Source organism: Lactuca serriola, chromosome 4, assembly GCF_051521515.1.
Source record: "Lactuca serriola cultivar US96UC23 chromosome 4, Lser_US96UC23_V15, whole genome shotgun sequence".
NCBI lineage: Eukaryota > Viridiplantae > Streptophyta > Magnoliopsida > Asterales > Asteraceae > Lactuca > Lactuca serriola.
This window is the reverse complement of record NC_136411.1, coordinates 32,697,857-32,710,985: the sequence shown is the minus strand read 5'-3', so window position 1 is coordinate 32,710,985 and position 13,129 is coordinate 32,697,857. Positions and strand designations below refer to the sequence as shown.

At 33.5% G+C, this 13,129-nt stretch overlaps 2 protein-coding genes across 3 annotated transcripts; one reads left to right on the top strand and one right to left on the bottom strand.

The window, feature by feature from the left end:
* Positions 1–2,499: 2,499 nt before the first annotated feature.
* Positions 2,500–4,886, top strand: LOC145101287 (DNA glycosylase superfamily protein). The gene is made up of 5 exons (XM_079038468.1): positions 2,500–2,949; positions 3,628–3,685; positions 3,806–3,889; positions 3,987–4,128; positions 4,226–4,886. Exons 1-5 carry the CDS (start codon positions 2,553–2,555, stop codon positions 4,502–4,504), a joined length of 960 nt encoding a protein of 319 aa, XP_078894594.1. The 5' UTR covers positions 2,500–2,552; the 3' UTR covers positions 4,505–4,886.
* Positions 4,721–7,619, bottom strand: LOC145101286 (phosphoinositide 4-kinase gamma 7). 2 transcript variants are annotated; one of them, XM_079038467.1, is made up of 2 exons: positions 7,391–7,619; positions 4,721–7,006 (listed from the first exon to the last, which is right to left on the bottom strand). In XM_079038467.1, the coding sequence occupies exon 2, from the start codon at positions 6,868–6,870 to the stop codon at positions 4,957–4,959; it is 1,914 nt and encodes a 637-aa protein (XP_078894593.1). In that variant the 5' UTR covers positions 6,871–7,006; positions 7,391–7,619; the 3' UTR covers positions 4,721–4,956. The 2 variants fall into 2 exon arrangements, with proteins under 2 accessions (XP_078894593.1, XP_078894592.1); XM_079038466.1 differs by having other exon boundaries at positions 4,721–7,011; positions 7,391–7,618.
* Positions 7,620–13,129: the final 5,510 nt, after the last annotated feature.

Below are 13,129 nucleotides of genomic sequence, written 5' to 3'. Positions count from 1 at the left end.
ACGAACAACGAGTGCTACACTCCTCCTAATTAATCACATAAGGTAAACCCTTAGTATACCTTCTAAAACCTACAATTTGACTAAAAGTCAACTAGGTCAAAAAGTCAACGGTTAACAAAAGTTAAAGGTCAACCAAATCAATAGCCACCACAACGTGGAGACCACTTGGTCACGTCGTGGGCATGACATGACAAAATAGACAATAAGCAGGGCATCATTACTTTTTGGCCGCGTTTGGACACAACAATTGTGAGGTTGGACTCCACCACGTCATGATCATCCTTTCGTCACGTCGTGGCTACTGGTAGAAGCCAATTTTATCATTAAGGACTTAATCCATTAAGTCCTTTGCTCCAACTTTCCAAAAGGCTTCCATGCCCTCAAATAAACCATAAAAATCCTTACTTTATATACATGGATCCCCAACACATTTCTCTCCCAAACTAGGTCAAAATGAAATGGAGTCAAAACTCCATGCACTGCACCAAGCAACATGAGAGTCTAGATCTAGAACATATGATGACCAAGGGACCTCAAGAAGTGATAAAGTTGCCAACTTTATCAAAACCAACCATTTATACCAACATATCATGAAGAAAAATGAGCCCAAAATTCTAGATCTACAAAAATGAATCATAAAGGTGAGAACTTGGAGACTCACACAAGTCCAGAAGATGCACCCAGAGATGGAGAAAAGATGCTAGTTGATCATTTGCATAATAAAGCCCTTCTTCAACCTTCAAATGTCCAAGATGCCAACAAAGAGCTCAAAAGACAAAAGAAGATGTTAGGGTTTCGAGATAGGAGGGTAGAGGCTGATGGGAAATGATCTAACCCTAAAGATAAGGCCTTTGAATATAGAGAAGACGCTAAAAAAATATGGGCTTGGCTGTAACACTCGCCACATCGTGGCATTCTGCTTGCCATGTCGTGGTCAGCATCACACTACGTCATCACATATGGTTTTCCTGAAATACCATACATTTGACTCATTCAGATCACCAACTGATCCATTCTAGAAAATGGGTGTTACGTATACACATTCTACACCTATATATATATATATATATATATATATATATATATATATATATATATATATATATATATATATATATATATATATATAAATGAACCATCAGCACTTCGTGGCTCGATAGTATATGGGCAGGAATAGGTTGCACAGGGTAGTATGTGCTACGCTTAAATTTTCCAACGTAATGTAATTTTTTTGAAATTTTTTCAAAATGAAAATTTTCCAACATGCTATTTATAATTTCGTGTGTTTTACCTTTGTTATTTTATCATGTTTCGGCCATTGCTTATTCATTTAAAAAGGTCAATTTAACTTAAATGTTTGTAGTTTTTTTACAATAAAAAATATATCTATAAAAACACTAAAATATTAAGAAAAAATTGATTTACGAAATTACAAATTTAGCAAAAAAATTATTAATTAAAAAAAAATCTTATAACTTCAAAAGATGGATTAGCAATGAATTTTTAAAGAACATTATCATCCTCTCCGAAGAAATAAATTTGTTTAACAGATTAGCTACAAACTTATTTCCGATGCTAGAAAATGCATTATAGTTTTTAAGCAACGATCCATCACTAATTAGCGACATACTTTTTTTTATAGGTGCTTTTGTTGTCTGAAAGTTTGTTTTTTAGTGGTGATACTTACTGATCATTGAAAGCAAACTCTTAAGATTATTTTGAAGTGATTATTTGCAACAAAAGAAAGAAAGAGCTTTTACATCACATACGTTGTGGCATTTAGGTGTCATAGAGGCATCTATTGGTCTTTTGCATCTTTGGCTACCTTGTATTTCAAAAATAGCCCTATTAATATGAAAAGGCCCATGATACTTGCAAGACTCTGGGCATGTAGTAAAATACCAGAAAGAACAACAGATGGGATATCTTTGTCTATTTGGGCAATGGGTATGTCTCAAGACTTAAGGTGCAACTGGAGTGGGACTTAAGTTTTTACCTCTTTGAGACGAACATTCCAACCACTTCAATTACTAGAACATAAAACCATGCATAAAAAGAATCACATATAATAATGCTAGTAATAAGATTGAAAATATATGAAAGAATTGAAATCCAATATAAAAATCATTTAGACTTAATAACTTGTAACTACAAAAATCTTCATTAGATTCTGCAAATTCTTATTATTAATACTTGTAGCCATTGATAAGATGGTATTGTTGACAATAAGGGTTTGATATTAATAAACAATCGATATATGTAATGGTTTCTCAAAGAAATCTATTCACAACCTTTAGAGGGAAATATATCTTCCTGAAGACCAGCCTCAAAAAAATTCAACCATCATTTTCAAACTAAGTTAATTAATTTTTTAATTAATTTCTTGAGAAAAATAAGGTGTAGTGGTACATAAAGAAAACACCACATTTCACCAACCATGTATATATCCTATATATTTGACATCCACCCTCTCCCCTATATAAATATTCAAATCACAAGCCAGTTTACTCAAAGCAATAGTTGATAGGTATCCATTTTTCCTTTATTCAAAAATGTCGAAAGAAAACATGAGGAGAAACATTGTAGAAAAGAAAAACACAACTTCTCCAAATCCAAGGAGTAACAAAGAGAAACCTTCATCAACACAAAGCCTCATATCCAAACACTTGAAGAAAGTTTACCCTGTTGGGATTCACAAAACAAGCTCACTTCTATCCTTATCTTCACTTTCTTTAACTCTTTCACATAACTCCAATGACTCGTTTACAGATTCTTCTCCTACACTCGAGCAAACAATCTCATCTGCACTTCAACTCATCATTACACCAACACCTTCTAGAAGAGAGCAACCCGTTGCTAAAACGACTAGCAATCATGTGAATAATTTGGATCCCATCAATTGTGAGGATCAAGGCTTGAGAAGATGCAATTGGATTACTAAAAACAGTGGTAAGTTTACTAAGTTCTTATATAAACTTGATGAGCTTGTGTTCATAGGCATAGTCACGTTCTTAATGTGAATGATATTGATACAATCATATATACAACATATAATTAATCTGTTTATGATAAGTGAATTATAATTAACAACTTGCATGTGGAATCTATTCCTTGATCCTTACAAAATGTCGATGATCAAGTTTTTAATTTGTAATGTGTAGAGTTATCCAAAAATGAATACGATAATCGAATATGAGTCATGGAGTTTATTAGTATTTTACTTTCTTTGCTATGAATTTTATATTAGTTTGGTGTTTGGTGTGACAGAAACATAAAACCTAATATACCAAATTTGTATTCCCTTGGCATAAATGACTCTTTGATTAATGATTAGCACCTATAAAATATGTTTATATTTGCAACCACTCTATATATAGTATCTTCTTGTTACTCTTTGGGATACACCAAACCATTTAAAAAGAAGTCAACCCCAATCACTCAAAAATATAACATTTTAACTCATGAAATGGATTAACAAGTACAAAAATTATTACGCTTAATTATTAGGACCTTCACATTAAAAAATTTGGATCATTAAACTCAATGTGTGCATGTATATATATGTATGTATGTATATGACGAGACAAATGTTGGATTGTGATGTTTGTTTTTTTTTTCTTTTTTCAGATAAACTTTATGTTGAATTCCATGATGAATGCTGGGGAGTTCCAGTTTATGACGACAAGTACGTGATCTTTTATTTTATGTTTCCTTAAATTGTCAAAATATATATGCATATAGAAACTGTTGATTGAATAACAATTAATGATCAATAAATTGGAAACTTGTAATAATATCTAAACAGCCAACTGTTCGAATTGCTCTCATTGTGTGGAATGCTGATGAATTACAATTGGACGGAAATCCTTAAAAGGAAGAATCTTGTCAGGTAACAAAAAAAAAATGATTATTTCTTTAATGAGTCAAAATAAAAGAAATATTGTGATTTTTATCATTTGATGTATTCTTTCATTAATTAATTATAGAGAAGCTTTCTATGGATTCGAACCAAATATCGTTGCAAAAATGGGAGAAGAAGACATCATGGAAATAGCCTCGAACAAGGACATGATGTTAGGTGAAAGTAGAGTCAGATCCATTGTTGAAAACGCCAAATGCATCCTCAAGGTAACTTCATTTTATCACTTAAAACACTTATTGATTTATACTCATAATTACATATAAAATTGAAGTTATATATAATATTGTTTATTGGTTTATTCAGATTGCAAAAACACATGGATCATTTAGTGGATACATGTGGGGTTCTGTAAATTATAAACCAACAATCAACAGATGCAGACATCCAAGAAACGTACCCTTAAGAACCCCAAAAGCCGAAGCCATTAGCAAAGATTTACTCAAGCATGGCTTCCGGCTTGTGGGCCCAGTCATCGTCTACTCATTCATGCAAGCTGCTGGAATCAGCATTGACCATCTCGTTGACTGTTTTAGATTCAGTGAATGTGTCAATCTTGCTGAAAGACCATGGAGACACGTCTAACATCAAACTATTTATCAAGTATCTATTAATCTTATTTCACTTGTTTATTTTTAACATTATTATTTTATTAATCTTATTTCACAGGTAATGTATTTGGATTTGTAATTTTGTATGTGGTTTGTATCTAATGTATGTAATGATTTTTGTTCATAACTTTTAATTATGTAAAACGATTTTTCTTGTAATTAAATTTTCAATCTATACTACTACATAACATTTTCATTGCTACATATTTTATTGATATAAACAACGTACACAAGAACAAAGGTAAGCAAGAAACTAAAGTGCAACCCCAATCCTAACTAAAAGAAAGGTAGTCTTTCAAGAATATTTACACAACATACCCCTCAACTAATTAAAACAACAAAAGAAACCCTAAACCCTAAATAACCAAAGACTTCACTCCAACAACCCTGAAAGTCAACTTATTCAAAGTCAAACCCTTAAAACTCTCAAAACTGGCAAGAAGTCCCAAGCCTTTGTCTTTGCCTTTGTCCTATTGAAATTGACTTACGTTTAACAAAAGCTGTGTAAATCAAATCCTGAAACTTTTCAAGAAACAAACTCCATTCTTCTTCATTCATGTCTGAAAGCTTCACAAAACTAGCGCCAGCTGGCATCAGCTCATTGGCACTCCTGTGTCCAGATGACGAATTCACTCCTACATAACTCATATTCTCTGTTTTCTTCTTCAACTTATCACTAAAACTACAGTTGTTCTTGAAAGACATTGACAGATTTGAAACATCTTCTTCACTTTCTTCTTCTTCAATGGCTTCTTCAAGCTTCGAAAGCGGGTTTCTCAAATGGAATGAAAGATTATTGTTTACGAAATTCTCCGACATTTTAGGAGTAAAATCAAAGGCAGAAATCGTATCCTCACAATCAATTTCAAACTGAAATTGATTTTCACTTTCATGATTATCAAAGGCGATGTCATTTTCATTTCCATTTTCATTTTTAATTTCCTTTTCAGCTAATAATCTTCTTGCATCCATACATAACACCTCGAGTTCACTCGGTTCCTCTTCACCCCTACGAAATTCCCGACTCATCATCTCTCCAATTTCACCAACACATAAACCAAATCGAGCTGCTTCTTTTAAAAAAATAGTACACAAAATCAAAACCCTTAAACAAGCTTCTCTTATCATTGGAAGTTCAGATCTTAACATGTCTGAATCATGAAACGGATCGAGTTTCTCAATGTATTCAAGTTCATCATCTGAAAATGGAATCGAAGCTTGAGGCCAATGGATCCATTCGAAATATGGGTCTTCTAGATTTTCAGGTAAACAAAGCCCATGATCAATAGGTATCAATTCAACTTCACTAAATCTTCCAACTTCAGAATTTTTCATCTTTCTTACTAACAAATTTCCTCCATGTCTATCTGTGTTGAAGATTCGAATATCTAAGATCCCGATTCTATGAACAGCTGACACAGGGAAGCTTGAAGTTCCATAATCACTTGCATCAAAATCATGGGGGATGAATTGCTGAAATGAAGCAATCTTGCTAAACAGCTTCTTCTTTCTTTCTGTTTTCTTCTTGTTGTTGTTATTGTTGTTGTTGTTGTTGCAAACACTGTCATTGACATTGAAGATTGAATGTGTGATTTTGACTAAAGCTGTAGGGGGGACATTAGCAAAATGATCATAATCAAGAAGATAAGCTGCTACTTCTCTGAAACCGGTTTCACCAACGCGAACTGACCGTTTTAACCCTGGTTGACCAAGGGTTTTACCAATAAACCCTTTTGGATTATTAGGAGCAAAAGGCTCTTCATCTGTAGGTTTTACAATAGCGACACTTTCACCTTGACAGTTTTTGAAGTAATAAGCTCCTCCAAGACCACCGTTGACTGGGATCGGGTCAACCCCGGAGATTATCGCGTTCACAACTTCATCAACGAGCGGTTTTGTTTGGTTGAAATTACTAGAATGCCCCAGGATTTCAACGGGGACGCTTTGGTCTTTTTGGCGGGTGTCTCTACCAGTTGGGGATAAACATGGAGTTGAAGAGCTTCTGTGTAAGATGTTTCTTGTTAAGAGAAGAGGAGAATGGTCACGAATGGCACTGAGGTCGTTGTTTAAAACCATGTCACCAAAAGTTAGAGAGCTTTCTTCGATTGGGAGACTTAGAGCTATTTGTAACCTTCGTTTCACTGTATGAGCGTTATCACTTCGATCTAGCTCCATTCCTAAGACACAGCCGGATTCAGTTTGAACAAAGACTCGTCGTCTTCCTGTGAAATGCTTCATCCCTTCCATTTTACTGGTTCCATGGTATTCTCTCCCTAAGGGACTGTTGAAAACAGCGACTGCCATTTGGGTTTGAACTGGACTGTCTGAGTTACGAGACATGAACCGAAGGAAGGGGGAAAAGATGGATTCTCCCAATTCGATCCCGAATAAGATCTAAATCTGGAGACGATTGTTTAAGTTCTCAGGATAGGATATGGTATCAGTGCATCTTACTGATTCGAATCGGTCTGTTTTCCTAATCTGTACCAAAAGAACAGAAAGAAGAATCAAATACGAAATCTAAAGATTGGTTTCTTAAATCTCTATCAGAACAAGCAAAGCATGGAAATCGAGCTTGTATAGGTCACATTTTACAGTATCAGCAAACAGAGACAATTGGGATAATATGTACAGACTTCCTATATAGCTAGTTTAAATTACAATCAGGTTTTTATTACAAACATTTTGGGGAAACCCACAAACAAAATCTTAAAATTTTGAATTGAATTAGTAACAAAAGCATTAAACGAGCTATCAATGAGATCTCAAGTCAGGTTTATCAAGAAAATATTGTCGTAACGCGATTAATTATATATAAATTGAGAAAAGGGAGTCAAGAACAACAGAGAATATAACTCACCAAATGAATAGATCCTTTTGAGGGGAATCACAGACAAAGAATCAAGATCAGAATAGCAGAATCAACCGGAGAGAACACGGCGGCGGGAGGGTTTATTCGTGAAGGGATAAGCTTCAAACGGAGAGACACGACAGATAAAAAAAAAAAAACCCTTTCTCCCTGTTCTTGCTTCTTTTTCTCGCTCTAAAACTCTTTCGCTTTCTCTCTCTAAAACCATCTCCATGTCTCATCATTATCTATATACAAGTGAGGGGCCAATGTGTAACTTTTGTACAATATTAAACAAAGTGCAATTTGTAATTTATTTTTTCAAACATTAATTACATTTACTATATATAGACGAGACTATTACGTGTATCAATTAATATTTTTCTTGAATACACATTAAATGTTTTACAGATTTTGAGTTAGGCGTCATTTGATAAATGAAACTATTCAAACACTATAAAATTAAAAATTTATAGCGTTAACCAGAATAATTTTTAGATATAAGTTTTAGAAAGTAAATTTTTTTTCTTTATAATACTTTTGTGTTCTTTTTGCCGTAATATTTGGTACGAACAACGAAGGGCCTGGAAGAAGGTGGACCACCGTTGGATTTTAGGATGAGTTGGATGTGATCTGGACCGTTGAATGAGCAGGGGATGGGAATGCTGACGTGGAAAGAAAGGATTGGATGGTGATGTGGCAATGGAAAATACGCACGTCAAAATAAGTCGGCACAAGGCGGCTACTTTCATTTCTATGTGCCCCTCACGATGGATTTCTGAATTCTCAGAAGATTCATTTGTAGTTCAGATTTTTGAGTTTATTTCTTTATTTATTTATAAATGAAGATCGAGTTTAAAATACAAAAAGGAGCTCAAAAATCAAAATATATAACTATCGAGCTTATAAGAACCTGACTCGGGTTCTAATTTATTTCGAGGTTTTATTGTGTTTATAATGTATATTTAATTATGTACAACTACAGAAATAATTATATAATAATTGAGTAAGTAATATACCCATAGATAATAGATTACTTATTGTAGATAAAAGCGGCTTAGCCCCTGAGACATTATGATTTCGTGATATTAATGTTGATAGATGTGGTTTGTTATTCTTTTTATTTTTTAGTGTACATTTCGTAGATCGTAGAAGTCATGGCCATACTCTTTGTCACGTACTTGCCTTTTGCTTATTCTTTTATCGGTTTGTATATTTGTTTGGTTTAGAATCCTTTATTTACGGATTATTTCAACATAAAAAAAATAATAAATAATAAATAAATCCATGTTAGAAAATGAGTAGAAGACATATAATTAAAAATATAGGGTTTTGTTATGAAAACCCCATAAAATTAAACTTTTGGTTTTAAATGGTCATTTAAGTATTTTGTTTAACATGTGAAGTCATTTAAGTAAGAAACAACTTGTTTAAGAGGTTAAAGTAGTCGAATAAGAGGCCAACAACATATTTGGACATGTATGAACTAGACCATTAAGGCCACATATAAGCTCTTCTCTCAATCGACTTCATTAAAGAGCCTTCCTAATGGTTTGAACAATGTCTTCATATTCGTTTTCTACATCATCCTAATATCTTCCCGTTGTTTGTGTCAATGAACCTCCCAAGTGCTTATGTTGTGTACCAATGAATTCAACAGAACGTGTGTCTACAAACGGCAATAACCCTATTAGGGAGCTCTTTAACCGCAAGAAATCAATGATAAGCATTTGTAAGGATTTGTATGCTTCTACCTTGACAAAATCGGTGTTGTTTTGTCAAAGTATGCGAATCTAAAAACCCTGAATTTTCTAGGGTTAGTTATTGCTGGATAAGAATTGATTTATTTGTTGTTTTCGGATAGATCTTAGATATATCGTCAATCAAAATGTAGTAATTTTGGTTCGAAACAAAAGGTTTGATTCAGTTAGCGAAAACCCTAATTTATGTGCCGATAAATATGTTATTGTTGTAGACATCTGCTGATAGTTGTAACTTCTTGAAGTGGATAGACCCATTACTTAACCAACACTACAAATACTATATTTTGTATCATAATATGTGGATTGAGCAACTGAACAACAATGATGAATCGGAGAGGCTACAGAGGAAGGTAGAGAAACATAAAGCTCTTTGGTTGGCTGAGAATGAGAAGTATGTTGAATTCCAATTACAGGTTACAGATTTAAAGAGAAAGATGAGACTTCAGTTCTACCTTTGTACTTCTTGTTTGATTAATGTGTTGGTGTACTTCATGATATTTTCTAATATATTTGGTTGAGTTTTCTTTTAGGGTAGATTATACCCATAGTGTACTTCATGGTTGAATGTTAATGTTAGAAGTTCTTTTGGGGGTAGATAGATAATTGGTTTGGCATGTTATGGCTAAATGGTGGGTTCTTCTGTATTAACATATGTTTGATGTATAAGCTTGCATGCTCTTTTGGTAATGTAAAAGGGTTAGCATGTTATGTAAATAAATCTATCAAATATTAATGAATGTGAACGGAGTTCTAACTAAGATTCCATGTTGTAACTTTTATGTATGTTGTTAGTCCATATTGTATATACCAATACAGTTTCCATGTTTGGTCCACTTTGTTTTTATAAAGTACTTTACTTTAGTGGTAGGTATGTTGCTTCCAATGCATGCATAAACAAAAATCCAAATAGTTAACAAAAGTTGGTGCTTTCAATGCATACATATACATCCAAAAGTGCCAGAATGTTGTTTCCAAAAAGGAATTGTTTCATAAAACTCATGCAGTAACTACCAATGTCACGTCACCTTTAAAATACATAACATGTTGATAAAGTACCAAAAGTAATATAAATAATTGCCTTCCATGCATGCAACAAACCAATATATGTTTACTAGTTTGTTGGAGTTGTTCCTTCACCATATTTCCCAACATTGTTTTTGAAAGTTTTGCCTTTATAATTTTTTCACTTTTCTTCTTCTTTAGAGGTGTTGCAGCAGGTTCATTGCCCCCCATTACTTCCAACAATTACATTTCCTTAATCGCACTCAAGACTTGCAACATGTTCATAGTCACCAACACTTCCAACATGTAAGTTTCGTCCATCATTTCTAGTAGGTACATTTTCTCTATTACTTCCAACCTATAAATGACATTAAGCTAATATTGAACATGAATACAACCTAAAAGGATTAGGATAGTATTGAAGAAGAATATAACATGTAGGGTCTTTTTAGTTCTCTTAACTTGTAATTTACTTGTTCTATCCATCTTTGAGCATGTTTTCTTATTGTGTCCTAACTTATTTCAAATGCTACATAATATATCATTTCCATTCTTAGATACTCTATGTTTCCCCATCCCCTCAAACATATATTTTTTCCCTCTTTGTGGCAGTCCTTCTATGCATTCTTTTAGTATTATAAGGTAATGGTGTAGCATATATGGTTTTTGACTACATATTGTTATCATTCATTCAGAATATGTTGTATTGGTATGTATTATTATACATACTTCTAGTGATCATAGGATCTACATATGTTTCTACATCTCTATTCAAAAAATAATTTGCAATTATGGAATAAGCAAACCATAACCATTTAATTCCCATAACCTTCAAGAACATGTTTTCCTCTCTAGGTCAACCTTAAACGCTTCACTATCTGATCTTGTCTCTAACTGATTAAGTTTATTAAGTAATACCTTCCATATTAATTTATCTATAATTAAGCCTTTAAACTTCAGCCTAATTTTAGGAGAAACGCCATTTGACCATCCTTTATTTTTAGATTTGAATAGTTTTTCCATCATGTACATCCTTATCTCTTCCAACATTGTAATGAGAGTCTTCTTTCTTTCCTCGTACATCGCCTATATTCAGCTTAGGGTAGTAGTTCTTTAACATCCTCCATAAGACCCCTAAAATTTTATATAAGTTAGCAAACATTAAAATGTATTGTAACATATAGAAATTTCATACCTTATGTTTATCTGACATTAAAGTGAATCCTTTTCCTATTTCCAGATTGAGATCATCTATCATAAATTCAAGAAACCATTTCCAATTCTCCTTATTTCCCATACAAACCACTACCTAAGTAATTGGTTAAATCTGATTAGTAACATCTCTCCCTACAACACATAACTGACCACGACATATTCTTTTCAGAAAGCATCGATAAAGCCCTACTACATCCTATAATCCACCACATTTGGCATACAGTCTACATCGATTTTGATTGTTGAACCTGGATTTGACCTTCTTATCTGCTCTCCATATAACCATAATTAAGCATAATTTTCAACTATAACACCTTCAATGTGACATCCCCAAATTTCATGGCCAGAAAAGACCGATTTGTTTATGCTTTATAAAAATCAGAGAATATTTTTAGATAAATATATTGCGGAAATTGTTCCCAGAAAAACATGATAAATATATTATCAAAGCATTTCCAAAGAAATGTATTTTGTTTATATTAAAACTTTGGGATGTCATCATCAATATAGAAACATAAGCATAAACAGACCTTACATTTATTTACACTAGCAATCTACATCTCCTTTAATCTCTCAGTGTAAAGTAGCTTCGTATCGATACCTATGATACAAATAAGCTTCAGTGGGTCAGGTTGGGAAACCTAGTGAGTACATAGGGTTTTCAACCCACAATAATATAATTATTATGTTCCATTAAGCAAATAACTGAATTACTCATCCCCATTATCTTCTTTATTCCTACGTACCTTCCCTAAAAATTTATCCTAAGGGTCATCTCCTACATCGTATTTATATCTCATCTCCTTACATCTCATTTCCTTATATGTTTGTTCCTAAAGACTTTTCCTAAGGATCATCGCATAGACAGTACTAATTCGGGGATTACTCCCTCAATACATGTCTAGTAAGGGTTAGGGTATCATTGCATGAAATACGTAGTTACAACATCGCCTGAACTCGTAATTCATAGTAAGGGGTTAGAGTATCATCGCATGAATACATAGTTACAAAGTCGCCTGAACTCGTAATTCATCACCTACAGTTTATGAGCTTGCTGGTGTTTCCACATGACTGTCTAGAATAGTCTGTGGTCGCCATCTATACTCTGGTAGATGACTACATCGCCACATTGTTGGTCGAGGTTATAGTACCTCCTCTCATCTCACATCACCTATTTATCATCACCTATCTATCATCACCTAATTATCATCACATTTCTTTCATCACCTATTTCTCATCACATAATTATCATCACCTTTCTATCATCACTAATCTCTCATCACCTAACTCATCTTTCATCACACACCAACTAATTCATCTACCCATGTTTTACCCAACATACTTGTAGATATAACACATATATAGTTTAAATCATTTAAAACATATATAAATCATTCATCTAACATAGATATCAAGAACACTTATAATATGCACACATAACACATAATTTATAATATTAAATACTTCATATCTACGCGTAAGATGAAAGTAATTATGCACTCACTTGTAGCGTGCTTTGATAGAATCTAACTAGAAATGGTTGGAGGTTTGTGATTGTCAGGCTCAGGATGCGGAACGCCTTCAGCAAATGAGAGAGAGAGAGAGAGAGAGACAGAAAAGAACTTGGTGTAAGGAATGAAAGGGCTGAACTTGCTATTTATAGGTTGTTCTGGGCCCATTCACGTCATGAACATGATAGGTTCATGTCGTGAACTTCCATGAGTCATCCTGTAGCTTTAACACATGTTTTCTAGCCCAGATTAGTGTCGCT